Source organism: Myotis yumanensis, unplaced genomic scaffold (genome assembly GCF_028538775.1).
Source record: "Myotis yumanensis isolate MYYU_CA2020_CCGP unplaced genomic scaffold, mMyoYum1.0.hap1 SCAF_10, whole genome shotgun sequence".
In the NCBI taxonomy this organism is placed as follows: domain Eukaryota; kingdom Metazoa; phylum Chordata; class Mammalia; order Chiroptera; family Vespertilionidae; genus Myotis; species Myotis yumanensis.
In genome coordinates this window covers 47137500-47163883 of record NW_027223761.1, presented here as the reverse complement: position 1 = coordinate 47163883, position 26384 = coordinate 47137500, and the positions used below count along the sequence as shown (strand labels likewise).

General features: G+C 39.1%; 1 protein-coding gene across 6 annotated transcripts in view; it reads left to right on the top strand.

Moving 5' to 3' along the window:
• Positions 1-26384, top strand: part of RSF1 (remodeling and spacing factor 1) — a 122570-nt gene that overhangs the window by 27297 nt on the left and 68889 nt on the right. For 5 of the 6 annotated variants that reach the window (XM_070425685.1, XM_070425684.1, XM_070425686.1 and 2 more), the window contains exon 2: positions 14273-14364. In XM_070425685.1, coding sequence (XP_070281786.1) covers positions 14273-14364 — 92 coding nt within the window. Of the gene's footprint in view, positions 1-14272; positions 14365-23510; positions 23557-26384 lie in introns of those variants that run through there. The other variant, XM_070425689.1, reaches the window with a different exon arrangement.

The window sequence follows — 26384 nt, the reverse complement described above, 5'->3', positions numbered from 1 at the left end:
TTGCCCTAGCCGGATTGGCTCAGTGGATAGAGCATGGGCCTGTGGACTGAAGGGAACCGGGTTTGATTCCGGTCAAGTAAACATGCCCAATTGCAGGCTCAATCCCCAGTAGGGGGTGTGCAGGAGGCACCCAATCAATGATTCTCATCGATGTTTCTATCTCTCCCTTCCTCTCTGAAATCAATAAAAATATATTAAAAAAAGAAAGAAATGGAGTTCTTTTTAGTTCACAATTCTGCAAAATAAGTTAGGAACCATAAGAGATTAACAATAACTAACAAGAAAATAGAACAATTATAAGAAAAATTATAATAAGAATTACAACGAAAGTTATGTGAGTGTGGTCTCTTTCAAAATATCTTACTGTACTATACTCACCCTTCTTGTGATGATGTGAGATGGTACAATGCCTACATGATGAAATTAAATGAAGTGGATACACTGACAAAGGATACACAGGCAGGATGGGGTGGGATGATGAGATATTTTATCACAATACTCAGTATGGCATGCAATTTAAACTTTTTAATTGTTTATTTTTTGAACTTTATTATTTTTTTACTGTGGTTGACCTTGGGTAACTGAAACTGGCAGAAAGCAAAACTGCACTTAAGTGGGGATGGGGTGGGAAACCTATCTATCTATCTATCTATCTATCTATCTATCTATCTATCTATCTATCTATCTATCTATAAAGCCTAAGTGACCGTTATGACCAAATGACCGGATGACCAGCCAGTAGCTGTGACACGCACTGACCTAGACCTTGCTGCTGGGGCCCTGACAGCCCCGAATCTGGTTCACCTGCACCCTGAACCCAGAGAGGAGGGAGGAGGGAGCCCAATTCCTCATGGAATCGGTCATTGGTTAGCTTGCTGCTGGGGCCCTGACAGCCCTGAATCTGGTTCACCTGCACCCTGAACCCAGAGAGGAGGGAGGAGGGAGCCCAATTCCTCATGGAATCGGTCATTGGTTAGCTTGCTGCTGGGGCCCTGACAGCCCTGAATCTGGTTCACCTGCACCCTGAACCCAGACAGGAGGGAGGAGGGAGCCCAATTCCTCATGGAATCGGTCATTGGTTAGCTTGCTGCTGGGGCCAACCTCCTGCGATCCCTCCCTCCAGGCTGCTGGCCACCACCCCCTTCCCCACCCGATCGGCCCCGATGGCGGTGGGGTCAGCCGGCCAACCTCCCATGGTCCTTTCCCCCGGCAGGCTGGCCCCCCCTGATCGCCAGCCAGGCCAAGGGACCCCATCTATGCACGAATTTGTGCACTGGGCCTCTAGTTAGACTGTATGGATCATACGTGATGAGGATAGAAGCCTGGCGCTTTATAGAGGTCTGGTGTTAGAAAATCACTATATATAGGTATTTCTTTAGTTAAACACATAAACATTATTTATTTCTATATACAAATATCCATGGGAGCATTCCATCTCTTCCCTAGAAAGGAAGAGAAAGGGGGGAAAAACTTGCAAATAAGTTGTCTTGGGTTAGTGATGTTACTTGATGGCTCTCACAGTGAACTGAAACCTAAAGCCACATTCACCATCTTTTTCATCTCATGTTCTCACCACTTTCCTACATACTGTTAGTTCAGATAATTTCTCTTTCCCATCTCTAGGAACTCTCTTTTTTTTCCCTATCTACCTATAGAATATTTGTATTTTCCTTTCTCCCTCTCTCCCCATCTCTTTCTTCTTTTTTATTTTCTTATCCCTATTCTAGTTCATCAGATAGTTGAATGAACCAGGAACTGTGCTTGGTGCTGTGAATCAGGTGATGAAAAAAGCAGATGGATCTGGCCCTCATCTTCATGGAGAGAGAAGGAAGAGGAGGTAGATGATAGATATTTACAAAGTGAGACTATAAAGATAATTAAAACTATTAGATGTCAAAAGGTCTACCCTTTTCTCTCTCTCTCTTTATTGCCCCCGCTTATTGTATTTATTTTTAGAAACTGTATAATTTAAAAAAAAAATTTTTTTTTTATTGATTTAGAGAGAAGGGAGAGGGATAGACTGATAGAAACATTAATGATGAGAGAGAATCATTGATTGGCTGCCTCCTGCATGCCCCACACTGGAGATGGAGCCCGCAACCCGGGAATATACCCTTGACCAGGAATCAAACCGTGACCTCCTTGTTCATAGTTCGACACCCAACCACTACCCATGCTACTTGCTTTTCCCCCTGTTTATACTTAATTTTTCTTTTCTCTTAATTATCAGCATTTAGGGTAAATTTAAAACCAGTGTTTCAGCTAGTGTGTTGATTTTCTGCTTTATTTAAATATTAAAATTGCATGATAATTTTTTCCATTATCTTGTTCAAGATAAAGTCAGGGGTAGCTAGGCAGTTTACAACTTGGCTTGGATTTTAGTGGGATATAGCCTCTTTTTGCAGTTTGAGCACTGTTTTAAGGTAGTGTTTCATATTTTGAGTAACAATGCTTGCTTTTGAATTTAAAGCATAGTGTTTCTCAACCTTTTTTCATGGTCATATCCCTAGAGAGAAAAATTTAATTTAATTTAAAGTTTTCTCTTTAGCAATAGGAGTTAAATACTAAGGAATAAAATTTTATCAGAAAGTGTTAAGACGTGGAAAACCATAAACCATTATCTGAGGTTTTTTTTGCCTTCCTCAAGTACCAGTTTTGGCCCCCTGGGATCAATATTGTTTTTATTGAGAATATATACTATAGTAGACTTTGCTTTTATAATTATAAATTTTCCATAAAGCAATTTGGAAGTGGAGTGACTTTTTCAAGAGTCACTTGAAATCCATGAGAATGGATTGGAAAATAGTGCTGATGGTTGCACAATGTTGTGAATGTAATTAATGCCACTGAAATGTACACTTAAAATGGTTTTAACAAGTTTTATGTTGTGTATATTCTGACAAAATTAATCATTAACATCATTTATTTGTATACTATAAATGGATGAATCATATGGTATGTGAATTACATCTCAATAAAGTTGTTGGGGAAAAAGGATGTGTTGAGAGGAGGAGTAATAATCTTTCTGTTGCTATGGCAACTGTTGGATTGCGTTTTAGGAATGGATGATGTGTCAGTGTGTAGGTGCAAAACCCAGAAACAGCTATACAGAAAGGGAGGTTTGATTTGTAAGTTAGGTCCATCCATTTGATATTTGAAAAAACATTCAAAAGAGCCCTGGATTTGAAGATGAGAAGTCTGGTCTCTTGCTTGGCCTCTATTTGAACTTGGGCAGTTCATATCACATCTTAGTTGCTAAGTTTTCCATTTTGTTAAGAGAGTGTGAATTAGATCATTGCTTTCAGTTAAAAAATTCTAATATTCCATGATTAGCTGTCATTATTATAAGAAAATACTTGACTCCATACATAGACATAAACATTGAATATTAGAGCTGGAGGACTTTGATCATCTGGTACAACTCCATTTATGGATGAGAAGATTGAGGTTTGCACCTCTTTCCCCTGACTGTCTAGTGTTTTTCATAATAACGCATACAGTCATGTGATGCATAATGAGGTTTCAGTCAACAACAGACTGCTTATAAGGCAGTGTTCACATATATATCTACACTAATAAAAGACAAAGATGCTAATTGACCGTACCTTCACTATGCCCTAAGCCATGTCCACTAGCCAATCAGAGTGACTATATGCAAATTAATCCAACCAAGATGGCGGCCGGCAGCCATGGAGCTGGAGCAAGCAGGAGGCTTGGTTGCCTGGGCTATGGAGGAAGCCAAGCTTCCCGCCTGCTCTGAGCTGGCTGTGGCCTCCACTCATGGCAACAAGTTTCAATTATAGAAGAAAAATAAATCCCAGATACCTGCTTCTAGCCAGCCTCCACTGGGAGCTTGGGTGGCTGGGGGCTGTGGCCAGCCTGCAAACAGCCATCAACCCTTCACCCAGGCTGGCCAGGCACCCCAGGGGCTACCCCTACCCTGAAGGGGCTGTGCCAGCCTGGAAACAGCCATCAGCCCCTCACCTAGGCTGGCCAGGCACCCCAGGGGGTACCCCCACCCTGAAGGGGCTGTAGCCAGCCTGCAAACAGCCATCAGCCCCTCACCCAGGCTGGCCAGGCACTCCTATATAATAAAAGGGTAATATGCAAATTGACCATAACAGCAGAATGACAGGGAATGACTGGTCACTATGACACACACTGACCACCAGGGGACAGATGCTCAATGCAGGAGCTGCCCCCTGGTTGTCAGTGTGCTCCCACAGGGGGAGCTCTGCTCAGCCACAAGTCAGGCTGACGGCTGCCAGTACAGCGGTGGTGGTAGGAGCCTCTCCCGCCTCCTCAGCAGCGCTAAGGATGTCCAACTGCAGCTTAGGTCTGCTCTCCGCTGGCAAGTGGACATCCCCCGAGGGCTGCCGGGCTGCCAGAGGGATGTCTGACTGCCAGCTTAGGCCCTATCCCTCAGGGAGCGGGCCTAAGCCAGCAGGTGGTCATCCCCTGAGGGGTCCCAGACTGCGAGAGGGCACAGGCCGGACTGAGGGACCACCCCAAGTGCACAAATTTTTGTGCACTGGGCCTCTAGTCTTATCTTATAATAGAGAAACATGGTAATTAGCCATAACTTCACTACCCTTCCCATTGGCTAATCAGCGAGATATGCAAATTAACTGCCAACCAAGATGGCGGCCGGGAGCCAGGCAGCTGAAGCAAACAGGAGGCTTGCTTGCTCAAGTGATAGAGGAAGCCAAGGTTCCCTGCCTGCCGCTGCTGGCCGCTGAGCTTGCACTCTAAGCAACTATGTTGCAATTATAGAAGTTAAACAAACCCTAGAAACCTGCTTTCAGCCATCAGAGCTGGAGTGAGCAGGACCGCAACAGTGTTACAATTATATAACCCAAACAAACCCTAGATTCCTGCTTCCAGCAGCCGAGGTCTCAGAGCTGGAGCCGAGCCTCAGAGCTAAAGCCGGCTCTCAGCTCCAGTGACAGCCATAGAAAGTAAATAAATCCCAGAATAAAAAAAAAAGAAAAAAAGGAGAGGTTGGGAGCTTCAGTCACCCGCCAGCCTGAAAACGGCCCTCAGCCCCTCACCCAGACTGGCCAGGCACCCCAGTGGGGACCTCCACGCTGAAGGCGATGTGACCAGCTGCAAACATCCATCATCCCCTCATCCAGGCTGGCCAGGCACCCAAGCGGGACCCCCACCCTGAAGGGGGTGTGACCAGCTGCAAACAGCCATCATCCCCTCATCCAGGCTGGCCAGGCACCCAAGCGGGACCCCCACCCTGATCAGGGACACCCTTCAGGGCAAACCAGCCGGCCCCCACCCGTGCACCAGGCCTCTATCCTATATAGTAAAAGGGTAATATGAAAACTGACCCTAACAGCAGAAAGACTGGGAATGACTGGTCACTATGACACACACTGACCACCAGGGGGCAGACTCTCAATGCAGGAGCTGCCCTCTGGTGGTCAGGTCGCTCTCACATGGGAGGAGCTCTGTTCAGCCACAAGCCAGGCTGATGGCTGCCAGTACAGCCGTGGTGGTGGGAACCCCTCCTGCCTCCTCAGCAGCGCTAAGGATGTTCGACTGCAGTTTAGGCCTGCTCCCTGCTGGCAAGTGGACATCCCCCGAGGGCTGCCAGAGGGATGTCTGATTGCCATCTTAGGCCCAATCCCCCGGGGAGCGGGCCTAAGCCAGCAGGTGGTCATCCCCTGAGGGGTCCCAGACTGCGAGAGGGCACAGACCGGGCTGAGGGACCCCCCCACCCCCCCGAGTGCACAAATTTTTGTGCACCGGGCCTCTAGTATATATATATATATAAGCCTAAGTGACCAGTCGACCGGTAGCTATGATGCACACTGACAACCAGGGGGGCAGATGTTCAGTGCACAGGCATGGAAACGTGGAACAGACTGATGAATCTCCGAGAGGAGGGGGACAGGGGAGAGCGGGAAGAGATTAAAGATCTTATATGCGTTCTAGAGGCCCAGCGTGCACCACTGGGTCCCTCGGCCTGGCCTGCATCCTCTCGCAATCTGGGACCCCTCAGGGAATGTCTGACTGCGGTTTTGGCCCAATCCCTGCAGGCCACCGGAGGGACCCCACCAATGGACGAATCCGTGCTCTGGGCCTCTAGTAAGTTTATAATGAAACTGAAAAATTCCTGTCACTTAGTAATGTTGTAGCTGTTATGATGTGGTGCAATGCATTACACAAATATCACTGTGTTACAGTTGCCTACAGTATTTACCACAGAAACATGCTGTAACAGGGTTATTACTTAAGCGCTATAGGGGAAGATAATTTGTTACCCCAATATAATAGTATGTCTATTTGGCACAAGGATTATTTTAGACTGGTTAATTTTAAGAGACCATAGGCATGGGAGAAGTTCTGAAAACCAAATAGAAGTTAATCTTTGTAAAATACATTTACATTTATAAGGGAAACCTCTATTGTTAGGGATGTCTCCCTCACTGTACGCAAAGGAAGGGATGACCTTACCTCTGCAAACTCTTATCAATACAAAAGATCACGACTTAAATCTTCATAACAACCTTACATTTGTTTACCATGCTTTTCCAGGTAGCATCCCTTTTAGTTGAAGATGGTATTTAAAGGTGGTGGTTTGAGCCTTTTTGGCAAATTACTCCTGTTTTTCCTGGGTCTCTCCCTGTGTACATGAAGTATGCATGTCATTAAACTTTTGTGTGTTTTTTCCTCCTGTATTTCTGTTTTTTATTACAAGGATGTTCCAACCAGAACCCAAAAGGGTAGGGAGAAAATTACTTTTTCCCCCTTACAGAGCAATAGTCTTGAACCATTTCTTTGCTTTTTAGGAAACTTTTAAGGATGATTGATTAAATGAACTCTTTGAAGATCAGGTATATAAATGTATAACAGTTATTTTAAGGATCAAATGGCTTGTGGAACTAGTCTTATAATTGCTAAAACTGTGCTTCCCCAACAGAGATGGTAAAAACTGGCCAGTAGTTAAAACTTACTGAAAGCTTATCTTCCAATCTCTATATCTAAAATCAATGCTCTCTTATCAGTGGCCTTCATAAAATCAGCTGTTCTTGTGACTCTAATTATATCTATGTTTATAAGCATAGAGGAAGTTTAAGTAAAAGACTTTATTGAGAAATGAGAAGAATTAGGTCATTTAATTATGAGCTGTTATAAACTTCTACCATCAAAAGAATTGTAAGTAGCAAGATTAGAATCACAGACTCAGCAGCATTCTTAAGGTTTGGTACTGGAAAGATGCTTAGAAAAATGTCAGAATATAGAACATCTTTGGTGCTTGGATTAGTAACGCAGTCTGGAATTTTTGCTTCATACCTACGTCATTTGTCAGGTTTTCCATGAATTCACACAGCCTCTGACCTTTTCTTCTGCTTCAGAATCTTTCATCTTGAGGCCTTAGGAAACAGGTCTGTTAAAGGTTATGTATCAAATCTAGCATGTGAAAAGGTAGAGATCTTTGTTCAGTTGGGAAGGAAACCTATATTTTTTGCCTGGCCTGTTTGGCTCAGTGGTTGAGTATCAATCTATGAACCAGAAGGTCACAGTTCAATTCCTGGTCACATGCCCAGGTTTCGTGCTCAATTCTCTCGCATCATTGATGTTTCTGTCTTTCTCCTCCCTTTCTCTCTGAAATCAATAAAAAAAAATATACTTAAACAAACAAGTAAAAAAACCCTATATTTTTCAGAATAACATGAAATTGGTAAATAGATAACTCTTTAGAGGGATGTTAACAATTACCTAATGTTCTAGAAATGAGATTATTTAGAAAATGTTTCAGGTGATGAGTGAATTTGCATATTCTCTGTATATTTTAGACCAGTGATGGCGAACCTATGAACTCATTTTTTTGGTTGATTTTTCTTTGTTAAAATGGCATTTAAATATATAAAATAAATATCAAAAATATAAACCTTTGTTTTACTATGGTTGCAAAGATCAGAAAATTTCTATATATGACACGGCACCAGAGTTAAGTTAGGGTTTTTCAAAATGCTGACATGCCGAGCTCAAAAGGTTCGCCATCACTGTTTTCAACAGTGATTATGTGTTTTTAAAATATGATTGGTAATTTTCAGCTGCACTGTCCAAAGCTATACCTACTTGTCATACGTGGCTATTTAAATATAAATTAATTAAAAATAAATAAAAAATGTTTAGTTTCTCAGTTTTATTAGCTCCATATCAGGTGCTCAGTGGTCACATTTTGCTAGTCACTAAAATGGCTATGATGGTCTATATACAATATTGTTTTTATAGAGTATAGTCAGTACTTCCTATCAGCAGGTTCTGCATCTGGGGAGTCAACCAACTGCTGATGGAAAAGATTCTAAAAAAATGTTATATTGTTGCTGACATGTACTATGTAGTTTGACCTACAATAATTGGGTCTGTACTGAACATGTACAAGACTTTATTGTCAATGTTCCCTAAACAATGTAGTATAACAACTATTTACATAGCATTTACATTGTATTAGGAAATTATAAGTAATCTAGAGATAGTTTAAAGTATAGGAGAGGGTATGTATAGGTTAAATGCAAATGCAATGCGTTTTTATATAAGGGACTTTGATCATCTGTGGGTTTTTGTATTCTGGGAGTCCTGAACCAGATCCCCCATGGATACTGAGGGTTGACTGTACAAAGTATGGGAATTTTAATATTTTCAATTTAACTATAATGTTGATTAATTTTTCTTTTGACATTTTTGCCCACTTATTTTTAATTGACAACATATTGAGAGGTACTAGTGTCCATAAAGGTTATCAGCTTGTCAGTTCTATTTGTAACAGCAAGTATAATTAAATTCAGTGTTAACTAGATTTATTATGGGAACTATTTCACAATATGTACAAATATTAAATCATTATGTTGTACACATGAAACTAGTATAATGTTACATATAAATTATATTGCAAAAATATGTAAGTAAATTGTGAATTACAAATTTTAGTCTCGCCCCCACACACACTGGAGGATATGCTTGTTGATTTTTAGAACGAAAGTAACGGGGAGAGAGAAAGAGAAAGAAACATCAGTGTGAGAACATTGACTTGTTGTCCTATGTACCCAAGCCGACCAGGGTACCTTTCAGCATACGGGATGACACTCCAACCAACTGAGTCACACTGGCCAGTGCATAAATTTTAGTTTTAAATATTCTAACTCTGTACGATGCAATACAGTAGCCATATGTGGCTCTTGAGCATTTGAAATATGGCTAGTGTGAATTGAGATGCGCTGTAAATGTAAAATACACAATGTGTTTTGAATGCTTAGTACAAAAAAAAACATGTAAATTGGGTGAAAGGGGTCCAAAGTAATAAGTCATGGTGATTAAAAGTACAGCATGGTAACTACAGTTAATATTATTGTATTGCATATTTGAAAGTTGCTAAGAGATTTGAAATTAAAAACTCTCATAACATGAAAAACATTTTTGTAAGTATAAGAGATTTATTGTGGCTATCATTTCATAATGTATACACATGTTAAATCATGTTGTACACCTGAAACTAATATAATGTTATGTCAATTATACCTCATTTTTAAAAAGTAAATTTTAAAAATCAAGTAAAAAATATAAAATATCTGAAATTTTAAATATGGATTATATGTTGAAATGACATTGGAATACAGTGTTAAAATATATTATTGATTTTAAAAATATATTATTGAAATTAATTTTTGTCTTTTACTTTTATGAGTGAACTAGAAAATTTGAAATCATGTGGCTCATTTTATTTTCTATTAGACAGTACTTTGCAAGAGCCAATGCTCTAACAAGAAAATCAAATAATATGTAACCTATTTCTATATGCCTAAATCAACTATGACTACATTTGTAAAGTGGGGTAGAAAACATTTTGCACAATTTTTTTACTCTGGATTTCTAAAAATATTTGCAATTGTATCAAATTTTTGTGTGATTTCATATATCTATATGATATGGAGGACATGCATAAATAATGTAAAAGCTTTTAGCCAACTCCTAAATGAGTGATATAGACAGTATTGATACTGTGGGCATTCTGAGGACAGAGCTGTTGCTGGAATCATTGGAAAGCTATCTCAGAGACTTTTGGGATTTTTATTTACCAGAAATTGAAGGATGAGCATATTTCAAGTGGGCAGAAAACAGTAAGCTGGAGGACTTGAATAAAGCCCACATAGGTAGTGAACTAGGTACGCTTAGTGGATAGTGAACAGGCCTAAATGATTTGAATCAAGGATTTCATTGTAGAAGTGAGAGAGGATTGAAGAGTTAGGTTGACACTGAATGTTGGGACTCTGAGGCCACGGAAAGAAATCTGGATGAGTTTATGTAGGGACCATAAATGGGTATTTATGAACTGGGAAATGACATGAAAGCAGTAGTTTTAGAGGATTGGTTTGATTATAGGAGATTATCCAAAGGTATTTTGTGAAGTGAGAAGGTACAGTGATATCCTAAGAAACAGTGTGGGGGGGAGGGGAGGGAGAGGGAATAGGTTTGAGATGTAGGAAGGCAAAATCATCAAGACTTAGTGTTTAGAAGCACCCTGCTCGGTGTGGATTGGTTTGGCTTGATTGGTTGGCGCATCATCCTGTACACTGAAAGGTTGCAGGTTCGATTCCTGGTCAGGGAGCATACCTAGGTTGCAAGTTCTATCCTGGTCTGAGGTGGTGCATATAGGAGGCAACTGATCGATGTTTCTCTTGCTCTCCTTTCCTCTCTCTCTCTCTAAAATCAATAAAAACATATCCTTGGGTGAGGATTTAAAAAACAAAACAAAACACTTACTGTTTGGGGAAAAGTGAGAAATTGGAACTGACCTTGGTTCCCCAAATATCAACAATAAAAATAAAGGTATTTTATGTGATACAGACAGTATTAATATGCTCAAAGTCACTAATGCAAATAAAATGACAATGAAGTACCATCTCACAGCTGTCAGAATGGCTATCATCAACAAATCAACAAATGACAAGTGCTGGCGAGGATGCGGAGAAAAAGGAACACTCGTGCACTGCTGGTGGGAATGCAGACTGGTGCAGCCACCGTGAAAAACAGTATGGAGTTTCCTCAAAAAACTAAAAATGGAACTCCCATTTGACCCTGTGATCCCACTTCTAGGAATATATCCCAAGAAAACAGAAACACCAATCAGAAAGGATATATGCATCCCTATATTATAGCAGCACAATTTACAATTGCTAAGACTTGGAAACAGCCTAAGTGCCCATCAGCAGATGAGTGGATTAAAAAACAGCGGTACATCTACCCAATGGAATACTATGCTGCTGTAAAAAGGAAGGAACTCATTATTTGCAACAGCATGGATGGATCTGGAGAGCATTATGCTAAGCGAAATACGTCAGAGAAAGAGAAATAGCACATGATCTCACTCATTTGTGGAATATAATGAACAACATAAACTGATTAACAAAAACAGAACTAGCCTAACTGGTTTGGCTCAGTGGATAGAGTGTCAGCCTGCAGATTGAAAGGCCCCGGGTTCGATTCCAGTCAAGGGCGTGTACCTTGGCTGCAGGCACATCCCCAGTGGGGGGTGTGCAGGAGGCAGCTAATTGATGTTTCTCTCTCATCAATGTTTCTAACTCTCTATCCCTCTCCCTTCCTCTCTGTATTAAATCAATAAAAAATATATTTTTTAAAAACACAAAAAACAAAACAGATCCAGAGACAGAGAAGCATTGATCAGACTGTCAAATCTCAGAGGGAAGGCAAGGGAGGGTGGGGGTAAGAAGAAGAGATCAACCAAAGGACTTATATGCATGCATATAAGTATAACCAATGGACACAGACCCTAAGGGGGTGAGGGCACGAATGGTGGGGCAGGGGGGCAATGGGAAGATAAAGACATACGTGTAATACCTTAATCAATAAAGAAAAAATAAATAATATTTTTAAATACATTATGTAATGTTTGGTAGTTTTGAAATTGTAAGATAACCAATACATCCCTTTATTACAGATGAGGACTTTGAAATTCATTGCTTAAAGACTTGACTAGAATCATAGTCCCCTTGTTTAAGTGGTGGCGCTAATAATTGATCCCAGATTTTTTTCTTCCTAATGTATTATCTTTGGCATCTACTTCATTCCCTAGGCCAGTGCCTCAGTTTTTGGTTCTTTATTACTTTGCATTACCAGTCAATCACTAAGTTTTATTATTTGTTTCCTAAGCATTTCTCAGATCTGCCCACTTCTCTCTATACCACTTCTACCTTAGTTCAGGTGACTCTCATCTTTCTGGATTGATATTTTCCTGAATTTTTTGAGATCTTTCTAAATCACAGAGCACTCTCTTGCCTAAATTTTTAAAATAAAATGTGTTCTTGTTAGCCTAGCCTTATAAGGCTTTTTCTCTGTTCATGCCTCTAATTCATGATCACTTTGTTTTTCAGCTTTTTGTATCTGCAGTTAATTCTGTAAGCAATGTCCTTCCCCCCTTTTTTCCACTCCACCCTCAATCCCATACTTCAGGTCTTAGCTTAATATAATTGTCTGTTTACTTGTCTATAACCACCTCTCCTGGCTTCTTTTACTTCCAACTCACTTAAGTAGGCTCATTAAGGGCAGAGGTTATTTCTTGCTAAATAATAGTGGACCTACAAAAATTTGTTGAATGGCTGAATGTGTTTATACTTGTAGGTCCTAACAAGTTGGAAGTAGCTTTTTAAAAATACATTTTTATTTTATTTTTTAATATACTTTATTGAATTTTAAAAAATATATTTTATTGATTTTTTACAGAGAGGAAGGGAGGGGGATAGAGAGTTAGAAACATCGATGAGAGAGAAAACATCGATCAGCTGCCTCCTGCACACTCCCCACTGGGGATGTGCCCGAAACCAAGGTACATGCCCTTGACCGGAATTGAACCTGGGACCCTTCAGTCCGCAGGCTCACGCTATAGCCACTGAGCCAAACCGGTTAGGGCTGGAAGTAGCTTTAATGGAGAATAGAGTCTGAAAGAATGACTGAAAAGAATTAGTCCATCATTTCCCATACTGTACTTCAGAGCATTGTATCCTACAGGATAATGTGTGTTTCCCAAAAAAAGGTTCCATAATCAAATATAGTATTAGGAAGTGCTGCAAATTATGTCCCTATCTTGGATAGTCACTGTGCACATAGGAACAATCAATAAAGGCTTCAGGAAGTTCTGCGGTATAAAAAAAAATTAATCTAGCATTTTCCTAACATTTTGATTATGAAACCCCTGATTTCTCTTAGGTTACTAACGGTTTTTGGTACTTGGGAAATGCTAAACTTGACTGGCTGTGTGTGTTCTTCATTTTCCTCAGATCTTATTAATATAATTAAACAATATAATTAGATCATGGCTAAGGGATATTTGGAGGGACTCCAGTTGTTACAATTAGAAGAGAGAATCTGGAGAAAGATATAACAATCTTCAAATATTTAAAGGCTCCAATAGAAGGGGAATTGAAAGTATAAGAGAAAAAGAGCAAGAACCAGGGAGGAAGGCAGATTTTGATTTTGTGTAAGGGTAACTTTCTAATAATTAGAACCTTGGAGGTAAGTAAATTTTCCCTTCCTGAAGGTTATCAAGCATTCATCTGTAAGGATGCTATAGAGGAGTTTAGCACAATAGATAAGGGATAGATTGGAAGAGTAGTTTTCTGAAACAGTTTGAAAACTATTAGACTACTGAGATATTTGTCACCTTGGAATATATGTTCCTTGATTTCTTTCTAATCCTGTGAGTCTATGTTGGTCTGCAGTCTCAGAAAAGAAACCAAATATGTGTTATGAAAGACAATAGAAATTTTAGTTGTATAGTTAAGTACTTTTACTTGATGGGGTATTTTTTATAGACTTTATTTTTTAGAGCAATTTTAGATGCACAGAAAAATTCAACATAAAGTACAGAGAGTTCCCATATGTTCTCTTCCCCACTGTCCACATCCTGCACCACAGTGGTACATGTGTTATAATCAATGAACCTACACTGACAACATCATGATCACCCACAAGTCCACAGTTGACATTTGAGTTTACTATTACTTGATGATATTTTGGAAGAAAATGTGAATATACCTACTCATCTTTCAGGAAGTAATTTTCAGTTGTTTTCTTGCCCTAGTTTACTCTTTTCTGACTCAGAGATCTAAGAGATAGTTAAAATCCACATCTTTTTTGAAAAATTATTCAGTGTTGGGGAATGTTCTTTTTCTATAAATTAAATGTTTATAATTTTTTAAAAAAAATTTGTTTGCTAACAGTATTTTTTCTTTATTTTAAGTACCAAAAGAACTGGTGGAGCTTCATTTGAAGTTGATGAGGAAGATTGGCAAATCCGTTACAGCAGACAGATGGGAAAAATATTTGATCAAGGTAAATATTTGAAAATTGCCTTCTCTATTAAAATATTACAGTACCTAACATGAGTTTGTTATGTTTCATATTAAGCTTAACTTTTTAAAAAGTCTACTGAAAGTTGAAAAATATCACTTAGAAATTCAGATTACTATCAGTATGTGATTCTCTTTTGCAGCTACTAAGCAATAGTCTTGAGTCCTAAAGCTAGCTTTCAGAGATATTGTATCTCTTTTTTACCTAATACCGTGCTTCGGACTTTTCACGTCTTCTCATTTAATCCTTAAAATCATCCTGATCAAATCAAGTAAGATACACATAAGGCCCAAGAAAGTCATCAAAGTTACCAGCAAGGCCAAACCTATCCTTAATGAGAACAACCTAGGTAATCATAAAACAGTTGTTTTAGGATGAACCCTATTTAAGGCAAGACCAATTCTAGGGAAAATTACCTGGAATTGCATCTAAACTTAAAGAACCACACCATTTTTGGAAGCCTAAGCTGATGTATGTACCTACCTTCATGATGGCCCCGGGGGTATTTTGAATCTATGACATAGCAGAATATTAGGTTGTATTTTTATTATTTATCTATTTATTTATTAAATATATTTTTATTGATTTCAGAGAGTTAGGGAGAGGGAGAGAGAGATAGAAACATCAATGATGAGAGAGAATCATTGATCAGCTGCCTCCTGCACTTCCCACACTGGGGATCAAGCCTGTAATTCGGGCTTATGCTCTAACCAGGAATCAAATCGCCACTTTCTGGTTCATAGGTCGACACTCAACCACTGAGCAACACCAGCCAAGCTAGATTATATTTTTAGATGATTGGAAAACCATGTCATTTTCTTGTCTTCTTTAATATATAAATGTATGTTTACATAGATACATGTATTTTTATAACTGTTCTTTTTTTGGTGGGGAATGTATATGATTATACAGCGCTATGAAAAGAGGAAACAAGAGTTGCTTGTTTTTATTATAAAAATCACGTGCTGTTCCAATTATCTTTGCTGTATAACACACCACTCCAAATTAAGTGACATAAAACAATAATCATTTTAGCTCACTGATTCTTTGGGTCAGGAATTTGAAAAGTTCACTTGCACCATACTCTGTTGGTTGAAGTAGCCACAATTCTCCCTAGTTCTGTGAGAGGAAATAGAGACCCAAACTCTCAGTGGTAGTAGTGGCTTAACTTTTGAAAAACTCAATATGAAATATATTTCGATAATTTTGCACAAGTTTGAAACATTGCAAAGTTGGCTCAGCATTTCAAAAATTCAATGCTGCGGGATTTTCTAAAAGCCCTAATTAATTAATGTTTAATTAAAAATCTGAACTATGTTGCCATGGTCAGGTGGCTTAGTTGGTTGGAGTGTTGTCCCATAAACCAGAAAGGTTACAGGTTTGAGCCCAGTCTGGGCACTTAAGGAAGGCAATGGATCAATGTTTCTCTCTCTCTCTCTCCACCCCCCCTCTCTAAAATCAATAAAAACATATCCTTGGTGAGGGTTGTGTGTGTGTGTGTATGTGTATGTGTATATATATATATTGCCTTGCCAGAGTGTCTCAGTAGTTGAGCGTTGACCCATGAACCAACAGGTCCCAGTTCGATTCCCGGTCAGGGCACATGCCCAGGTTGCAGGCTTTATCTCCAGTAAGGGGCGTGTAAGAGGCAGCCAATTGACATCTCTCATAGATGTTTCTCTCTATCCCTCTCATTTCCTCTTTCTCTAAAATCAATAAAAATAGCCCTAGAGTGTTGGCCTGTGGACTGAAGGGTTCCAGGTTTGATTCTGGTCAAGGGCACATACCCCTGGCTGAGGGAACCAATTGATGTGTCTCTCTCACATTGATGTTTCTCTCTCTGTCTCTCCCCTTCCCTTCCAATCTCTCTAAAAATCAATGGAAAAATATCCTCAGGTTAAGATTAACCAAAAAATAAAATAAATAAATAAAATCAATTAAATCATATTTTTAAAATATATATGAAATATGTTAAACTGAATGACAGTAGAGCAAATTTTTAGCTATTTAAAGTGCTTTTTTCCCCCTTTTTTTTTTTAAGGTTAGGAATGTCTCCCCTCCCCCCCCCCTTTTTTTAAAATATATTTTTATTTCTAGAGAGAGAGGAAGGGAGAGGGGAGAGAGAGAAACATGGATCATCTGCCTTCTACTCATCCCCTACTGGGGATTAAGCCTACCACTTAGGCATGTACTTTGACTGGGAATTGAACTGGAAACCTTTTGGTGCACAGGATGCCGCCCAACCATGCCTCTCTGGCCAGGGCTAAAGTGCTTTTTAAATACCTGTGAAGTTGCTGTTTTGCCTTTAACAAAATATTTATTAATGATTAACAGTCAGGGACCTGGAGCTTAAAAAGAGGTGGTGGAAATTCAGGACATAGATTTTAACATATTTAAAGAGTATAGTCCTTTGTAAATAGATCTGTTTATTAAAGTGGGTTTGTTTCTTAGAACTGAGAAAGAAATACCTTGTATAATAATTCCAGCTCTGCTTTGCCCCTTGTGTCTTAGTTTTTTGTAAAATCTGAGAAATGGAATGAGATGATTTTATAAATTCTAAACCCTTTCAGTTTTTCGGTCATAACAAAAGGTTATGGCTAAATTTTTTTGAATTGAGATATATTCATACAACAAAATTTGCCCTTTGAAAGTATATAATTCAGTGGGTGTATTTTTATATATTCACAAGGTTGCACAATCATCAGTATCTAAACCAGAATATTTTCATCACTCCAAAAAGAAAATCCATAGCCATTAGCTGTTACTACTCCTTCCCTGAGTCCTTAGCAACCACTAATTTATTTTGGACTCTATGGATTTGCCTATTCTGATGTTTCATATATATAAAATCATATAATATGTGGCCCTTTGTGTCTGGCTTCTTTTGGTTAGCATGTTTTCAAGGTTTATTTGTGTTGTAGCATGTATCAGAGCTTTGTTTCTTTTGCCCTGGCCTGGTTGCTCAGTGGTTGGAGCATTGTCCTGTACACCAAAAGTGCGGGTTTGATATACAGTTGGGCAAGAACTGTTTCTTTTTATGCCTGAATAATATTTCAGTGTATGTATGGATAGCACCACATTTGTTTAACCACTTAAAAGTTTATGACATTTTGTTTGTTTCCATCTTTTAGCTATTTTGAATAATGTTGCTATGAACATTTATGTACAGGTTTTTGGGTAGACAATGTGGTTTCATTTCTTTTTAATATGTATCTAGCGTGGAATTATTGAGTTATATGATAATTCTATATTTAATTTTTTGAGAAACTGCCAGACTTTTTCAAAGCAGCTGCGCATTTAAAATTTTTACTAGAAATGTATGAGAATTCCAACTTATCCCTCCTCACCAACACTTAACTATGTGTTATTAATTGATTGATTTAAACCATGCTGGTGGGTGTGAAGTGTTGTCTAAATGTGGTTTTGATTTGCATTTCTCTTATCTCTTTAAAGACCTTATTTTCAAATATAGACATTGGGGATTAAATTAAGGTTTTAACATGTGAATTTTGAGGAGACACAGTTCAGTCCATAACAACCCATGAAATAATTTTGTTGGAGGAAAGTGATTGTGCTAATTAATTAAAAGGGAAGGAGGGGGTTAAAAACTATTACTTTCATAAACTATATAGTTCCTTCAACATAAGAATTTATTTAATCCTCACCTGAGGATATTTTTTCTTTCGATTTTTTTTTTTTAATAGAGAGAGAGGAAGGGAGAAGGAGAGAGAAAAACATTGATGTGAGAGCAATACATAGATCGGCTGCCTACCGCATGCCCCCTACCAGGGATTATGCTCAAAACCCAGGCATGTGCCCTGACTGGGAATCTAACTAGCAACTTTTTGGTGCATGGGAGGATGCCCAAGCAACTGAGCCACACTGGCCAGGGCAACATGATAATTTATTAAAATTGCATTTACATGTAGCTTTTTAAAAACGTATTTTTATTGATTGTTTAGAGAGAAGAAGGGAGAGGGAAAGAGAGAGAAACATCCATGTGAGAAACACTGATCAGCTGCCACTTGCATGCTCCCTACCAGGGATCGAGCCCAAAATTGAAATCGTGCATGTGCCATCTGATCTGGCAACCTTTTAGTGCACAGGAGGACATCTGACCAACAGAGTCACACCAGCCAGGGCTTACATGCAACTTTTTAAGAGCCCATTTATTTTGTAAACTTACGCTTATAAACTGTCTTTTCTGGGATTCTAGATCTCTCTTTATTTCTTAGTAATTTAGATTCATAGAATCTTAAATGATGCAAACAATTCAGGTATTACCACTGGCGTGAGGATTTGTTGAGATCATTAAAACTTTGGTTTATATTATTTTTTGCTTCTGTAAATTTTTGTGGAATCTGATTGTAGTGATTTCTAGACTCAGGATTAAAAGCATTGAATTAAGAATCAAGAGTCCTAACTCTCTACTATTAATTAAGATTTTGATCTTAGGAAATAAGTTTCATAAATCTGTGACTTGGGATATCCTTCCAGTTAGAGCATAAAAGAATATTGAGAAAGATGAATGCCCTGAATCTCAATTTTGTGAATCATCATGTAGTAATGACAGTTACGAAAGCACTTTGAAAAATAAAATTTGTAGAAATGCAAAGTTTCACCAGTAATTTGCTCTAATTTCTCAAGTAAATAAATGATTTATTTTATTTTGAATGTATGTTAAAACTCCCTTGGAAGTTAAAAAATGACCCTACTTACTCTTGTTATTGCCTAGTTTTTGGTAAGTGGTTTACTCCAAAATAAAAATGGCAGAAGGAGGAACTATGCTCTAAATTTTCTCTTACTATCCTAATTGATGGGATAACTTGGATTCTAACATATTGTGGAATTCCACCCCATTGTGGTTGTGGTAATAATAACATGTACTTCATGCTGTCTTTGAAATTCATTAACACTTATAAAATGCCCACTTGAAAATTTTTGAGTAACATTTTGTTTAAAAATAGTAATACTGCATTAAAAAAATATAAATTACATTATAATCAAGCTTTTCAAAAATTGCCAGCATACGCTGTGTTCGCTTCTTCACTTCCTACTTAATCTTCCCTATCTGGTTTCTGGCCCCACTGGGCCACCAGAAAATGACTCTTGTCAAAATGAACCTTACCAAATTCAGAGGACATTCTTCAGTTCTTGTTTATTAAACTTTATCATTCTTCCAAAGCTGAATCTTTTTAAATCTCTTTCCTTGGTTTCTTCCTACCTCTAGTTGTGCTATCATATTTTCTTTTGCTGGCTCTTTTCTCTGACCCCTGAAACATTTCATGTGTAGCATACAGTGCCGAGTTATCTAATAGAAAGGCTGGGAGATGTCATAACATAATTCATTTTAACACAGGATCTAACCATAAATATGGTTAGCTAAGAATCCACAGCTGCTAAAGTTAGCAGATTTTCATCCACCTATTTATTTATTTTTATTTTTTAAAATATGTTTTTATTGATTTCAGAGAGGAAGGGAGAGGGAGAAAGAGATAGAAACATCAGTGATGAGAGAGAATCATTGATTGGTTGCCTCCTGCACACCCACTACTGGGGATCGAGCCCACAACCCAGGCAAGTGCTCTTGACGAGAATCAAACCTGGGACCCTTCACTTTGAAGGCCAACGCTCTATCCACTGGGCCAAACCAGCTAGGGCTCATCCACCTATTTAGTAAACATTTTTTGATGGCCTACTCTGTAAGGGACTTGGTAAGTTACTGCAGGAGATATATGAGACATTGATGTTTATGAGTCTGGAGTTCAGTAAAGAAAGAAAACTAAAGTAAGCACACAAGTAAAGATAATGCCAGGCAGAATGTCAATGCTTGAAGTGAAGTGTGGTATCAGGATAAAGTATTTTGGGGGCAATGGAGAGAAACTGACAATTTTCTCATCTTTTCAATGTTTGCGGTAAAGATTATTGCTGGGACTGGCCAACAGCTGCTGAACGATGGATGAACAGATTACTCCAGCACAATTTCACTATGAAAGAGAGGGCTAAGGGACAGCCTGGCTGTAGCAGCCAGGCAGCCCCGATTGCCTACCTAGTTAGTCTTTTGTTGTAACAGCAGTTTGAGATAAAGTTTATCTTTTAGAAACAATCAATAGGGTGAGTAATCTTGGGAGGACACTTGTCTTTACATTGTCCTCTAGGCAAGGGTATCCAGGGATCAAGCATAAGGATTCCTTGTTTGGGAAGGTCAAGGAGTAATCAGGGACGCCACCTTCGACACTCCCCTGAGTCTCCTCTAAGTCAGAATTCCGATAAACAGGGCAGGCGGCCTTCCACACACTTGCATTTTCTTGGAATATCCTCCTTACAAACTTTCCAACCAAGTCTCATGCTTCCCCACAGATTATGACTGATAAAAAATAGATAAGCATTGATCTCTTTCCTCCCTTCTAAAGAATAATGTTTAGGAAAAGAAAGTGAAAGATATAAGTAGACCCGCAAAGGGAAGGTAGGAAGTATTCGACATGAAAGCATACTTAGAGAAGTGGTCACTTGGTGATATTTATGGAAGACATTTAGAACAGCTGGCATGGGTTATATATGGTAGGCGAAAGTTTGGCCCTTATGGTCTTTGCTCCTCATTGTTAATAAACAGATACCCGCCTCCAACAAATTTAATACCTCTGCCTTTGCTTTTCTACTGCCCTGCCTCCTGCCCATATAAAGGCCTTGAAAAGTAATGGGAAAGCCAGGTTTTAATAAATTGTTCTTTAAAGGAAATCAAGCATGATTAGCCTCATAATACTAGTAATTGCTAAGAGACAGATGTAATTATTATTGCTATTTTTCTTTGATTGCAAAAGTGTCTTTGAGTAGACTGCAGGAACCTGCTTCTCCCCTCCAGAGGTGTTTTCCAAGTGTGCACACTTGTATTGGTCATGAACTTTCTGTTATATACTCAGAAGTATTGCTCTTTCATAGCCAGTTACTTACCTAGTAAACCATACCTGTAACTCTAATATCAGGGTGTTTTGAAAGAAGTTACATAAAAATAGAAATTTAAAGGTCTTTCCCATTGCTTGAGCTAAGCAGATAAACCTGGGAAGTAAAAATAGGACCTCCTAAGTAAAAGTTCCTAAGTATAAAGACTTTAAGAACACATTAAAAAGTATTATATTAATGATATGTACATGTCTCTTGATTTTTGTCTAAGTTTAAAATGAGAGGACTGATTATATAAGATTTATTGAGTACTTAATGGAGTATTGCAAAAACGTCTTTTGACTGTTGCTTATAGTGTGAAAATAAATATTTGTTGAAATTTAACAACTTGCAAAATGCAGCAGACACTCTACCTCATACCATAGGCAAAAATGAACTCAAAATGGATGAACAACTGAAATAAAAGTGCTAAAACTCTTTTTTTTAAAAAAAATATATTTTATTGATTTTTTTACAGAGAGGAAGGGAGTGGGATAGAGAGTTAGAAACATCGATGAGAGATAAACATCCATCAGCTGCCTCCAGCATACTCCCTACTGGGTATGTGCCCATAACCAAGGTATATGCCCTTGACTGGAATTGAACCTGGGACCCTTGAATCTGCAGGCCAATGCTCTATCCACTGAGCCAAACCGGTTAGGGCTGCTAAAACTCTTAGAATAAATCATGGGGATAAATCTTCATGATCTTGGATTTGGCAATAGATGTTCAGATATGTCACCAAAAGCATAAGCAACAAGAGAAAAAATAGATTAAATGTACTTTATCAAAATTAAAAACTTTGTGCATCAAAGGACATTAGGAAGAAAGTGAAAAGACAGCCTACAGAATGGGAGAAAATATTTGCAAGTCATATAACTGATAAAAATTTAATATCCAGACTATAAAGGAACTCCTAAAACTTAACAACAAAAAGACAACCCAATTTAAAAATGAACAGAAGTTTTGAGTAGACATTTCTCCAAAGATATACAAAGATCAATAAATTAGCACTTAAAAAGATGCTCAACATTATTTGTCATTGGGGAAATGCAAATCAAAACTACAGTGAGATATCACTTAACACCTAATAGAATGGCTATTTGTTGAAAAGAAAAGGAAAGGCAATACTAAATGTTGGTAAGGTTATAGAGATAGTAAAAGCCTCATTTCTGATGGGAATGCAAAGTGGTGCAGCTGCTGTGAAAAAGTTTGGCAATTTCTCAAAAAGCTAAACATAGAATTGCCATAGGACCAAATAGTTCCACACCCTAGCTATATATTCAAAATAATTGAAAACAGATATTTGTATGCCAATGTGTATTCCAACATAATTTATAGTAGCCAAAGGTTGAAACAACCCAAGTGTCCATCAACAGATAAATAGATAAATAAAATGTGATATATTCATGCAGTGGAAAATTTTTCACCCTTAAAAAAGAATGAAGTTCTTATATGTGGTAAGTGAAAGAAGCCAGACCCAAAGGACAAATATAGGATTATTCCACTTATATGAACTATCCTAAAATAGGCAAATTCAGAGGCAGAAAAGTAGATTATAGATTAACAGGTGCTGCAAGTGGGAGGCAAATGGGAATTACTACTTAATGGCTAAAGAGTGTCCCGGTGATAAAAAAAGTTTTGGAAATAAAAAGTGGTAGTGGTTATACCACTTTGTAAATGTAATTAATGCCACTGAATTGTACATGTAATGGTTAAGATGGCAAATTTTATTTTTATTATATATATATATATGTCCACAATAAAATTTATAAAAATACAAAAGCAATTGTAAATCTAGCAGTAATCTCAGCTTTAATGTAAACACTGCAGTATTGGATACAGAGCACAATAAGGGAAGCCATTTAGTATAACATAGGGTTAATTACCCAGATAATGAAGGCAGGAAATTAAATCAGCCACCAGTCATTTTATTGAAATTGTAGACACATTTATTTATATATGTTTATATATATGCACACAAAAGTGTCATGAAACAGTGTTTATGTACAGTTTGAAGAACACTGATCTACTTCCTGCCAACTTTTAATTCCTTCTATTTCTCCTTGTGTTCCAATTGGTTCTTGTGTTGATTCTCTAGAACCATTTTCAGGTTTGCATTTATATAAGGGAGCTATGGTACAGCGAGTATCTGATAGGCATCTTCTTTATCTCATCTCTTTTACTAGCTACAAAACCTCCATTTTACAGATGAAGATCCTGAAATTCAGAGAGGTAATTGCCTTAACTCAGATCACATTGATGATTGATAGAGAGCCAGGATTTGCCTCTCAACCTGTTTGATACTAAAGTCTTATTGCCCTTTATGTCTAAATGAGTGATATAAAGCAGATTACATGGAAGGAGGTACTTAAATTCTTTCCATTGAGGTGTATTTTAGGTTTATGATTAATCGTACCTAAAATATAAAGGTGCTATGATAGGCATTTTATTTTTCATGTTAGACTTATGTCACATACTTTCAGAGCACCTTTTTCTGGATTAAGATTTTAAACAGACTGCTTTTGAGAATATTTTCTCAAATTTTTGACATGTATAAATGTGCCCAATGTATAGGTTAACTGCGATTCCAGCTGCCTGTCCCACTAATCCTGAGCTCCTTATCAGGAGTTGTAGTATCTTATTTATCCTGGTGTCAAGCACTGTGGCACACAGTAAATTCCTGATAAAATGTTTATGGAATGAACTAGTTAATTAATGCATGCACATCTGGTCAGTTGTTGGGGTTTTGATGTTCTTTTGATTTTAAAAATCATGATGCTTGAGAAAACTTGCCATTGAACTTTTTCATGTATGTATTTTTAAAGAATTAAAGAAACATCCTTTTTATATAACCTTTAAAGCATTCTCATAGGCAGTGTTCCCATATATTCCCTTATAATAGTAGATTATATCAGTAGTTATACTAAAGAACGTTGATACAGTAAATATTTATTGTGCCACTATTAGCAAGATTCTGTTTTTGGTAGGTACTGTAGGAAATGGAAAGATAAATCAAACTTCTTGTTGCTTTCAAAAATCTTGTCGTTTTACAGGATACCCACCTCTAATGAAATACTGTATGAGAAAATTATATCGTAAATAGTAAAGCCATATCCTATCTAATAATAGAGAAACATGGTAATTAACCATAACTTCGCTACCCTTCCCATTGGCTAATCAGCGAGATATGCAAATTAACTGCCAACCAAGATGGCGGCCGGCAGCCAGGCAGCTGAAGCGAACAGGAGGCTTGCTTGCTCCAGTGAAGGAGGAAGCCAAGGTTCCCCGTCTGCTGCCGCCCAGCTCTGAGCTGCAGTCTAAACAATGTTGCAAATATAGAAGCTAAACAAGCTCCAGAAACCTGCTTTCAGCCGTCAGAGCTGGAGTGAGCAGGACCACAACAGTGTTACAATTATAGAACCCAAACAAAACCAGATACCTGCTTTCAGCAGCCGAGGTCTCAAGCTGGAGCCCGCCTCAGAGCTAAAGCCGGCTCTCAGCTCCAGTGACAGCCATAGAAGGTAAATAAATCCCAGAATAAAAAAAGAAAAAGAAAAAAAAGGAGAGGTTGGGAGCTTCAGTCACCCACCAGCCTGAAAACGGCCCTCAGCCCCTCACCCAGACTGGCCAGGCACCCCAGTGGGGACCCCCACCCTGAAGGGGGTGTGACCAGCTGCAAACAGCCATCATCCCCTCATCCAGGCTGGCCAGGCACCCAAGCGGGATGCCCACCCTGATCCAGGACACCCTTCAGGGCAAACCAGTCAGCCCCCACCCGTGCACCAGGCCTCTATCCTATATAGTAAAAGGGTAATATGCAAACTGACCCTAACAGCAGAAGGACTGGGAATGACTGGTCACTATGACACACACTGACCACCAGGGGGCAGACTCCCAATGCAGGAGTTTCCCTCTGGTAGTCAGGTCGCTCTCACATGGGAGGAGCTCCGCTCAGCCACAAACCAGGCTGATGGCTGCCAGTACAGCCGTGGTGGTGGGAGCCTCTCCTGCCTCCTCAGCAGCGCTAAGGATGTCCAACTGCAGTTTAGGCCTGCTCCCTGCTGGCAAGTGGACATCCCCCGAGGGCTGCTGGGCTGCCAGAGGGATGTCTGATTGCCATCTTAGGCCCAATCCCCCGGGGAGCAGGCCTAAGCCAGCAGGTAGTCATCCCCTGAGGGGTCCCAGACTGCGAGAGGGCACAGGCCGGGCTGAGGGACCCCCCACCCCCCACTAAGTGCACAAATTTTTGTGCACCGGGCCTCTAGTCTCTCTATATAAAAGCCAAGTGACCAGAATGCTGGAATGACTGGTTGCTATGATATGCACTGCAGCGGGCCAATAGGCCCTATTAGGGGGCGGCCCCTCTCCCCTGCCAGCCCCACCCCCGATCGGCTCCCTCCACCCCACTTGTGGGTGGGACTGGCCGGCCAACCTCCCATGTCCCCTCCCCTTATCCCCCCCAACCCCTCCACTGACCCGGGCCAGCCGGACCCCACCCATGCATGAATTCGTGCACTGGGCCTCTAGTATTAAACATAAAATGTTACTGCTTTTGTAAGATAAATGCACTACCAATCAGAATCTGCCTTTTCTAGAGTATCCTCAGCCAATCTTAACTCAGGCTTCATTACCTTTCTCTTGAATTGTTGCAAAATAGGCTTTAATTGGTCTCTTTAACCTCAGAGTTTATCCTTCTGTATGTCTTGCACAGTGCAACAGAACTATTTCCCATCAGTTCTTCCAAACACATGTTGAGTCCCCATATTTATAAGCCATGATCTACTTTCACAGCCTTGCTCACTACTTTCCTTCACAGCCTTGTCTCGCCCATTCCCGGCCCCAAGTCCTCAAGATCCAGGGATCTAGGACTCAACATAAAGAGTTCCTCTATTCACCTTCACATTGACACATCATTACTCACATTCCTATTGCTTTACATATTGTGTTTTTTTTCTTCCTGAAATGCTCTTTATCTCCTTGTCTGGAAAGACCTCAGTCATCCTTCAGATCCTAGAAAAATGTCATCACTTGAATAAAACCTTCTTTAATTTCCCTTTACC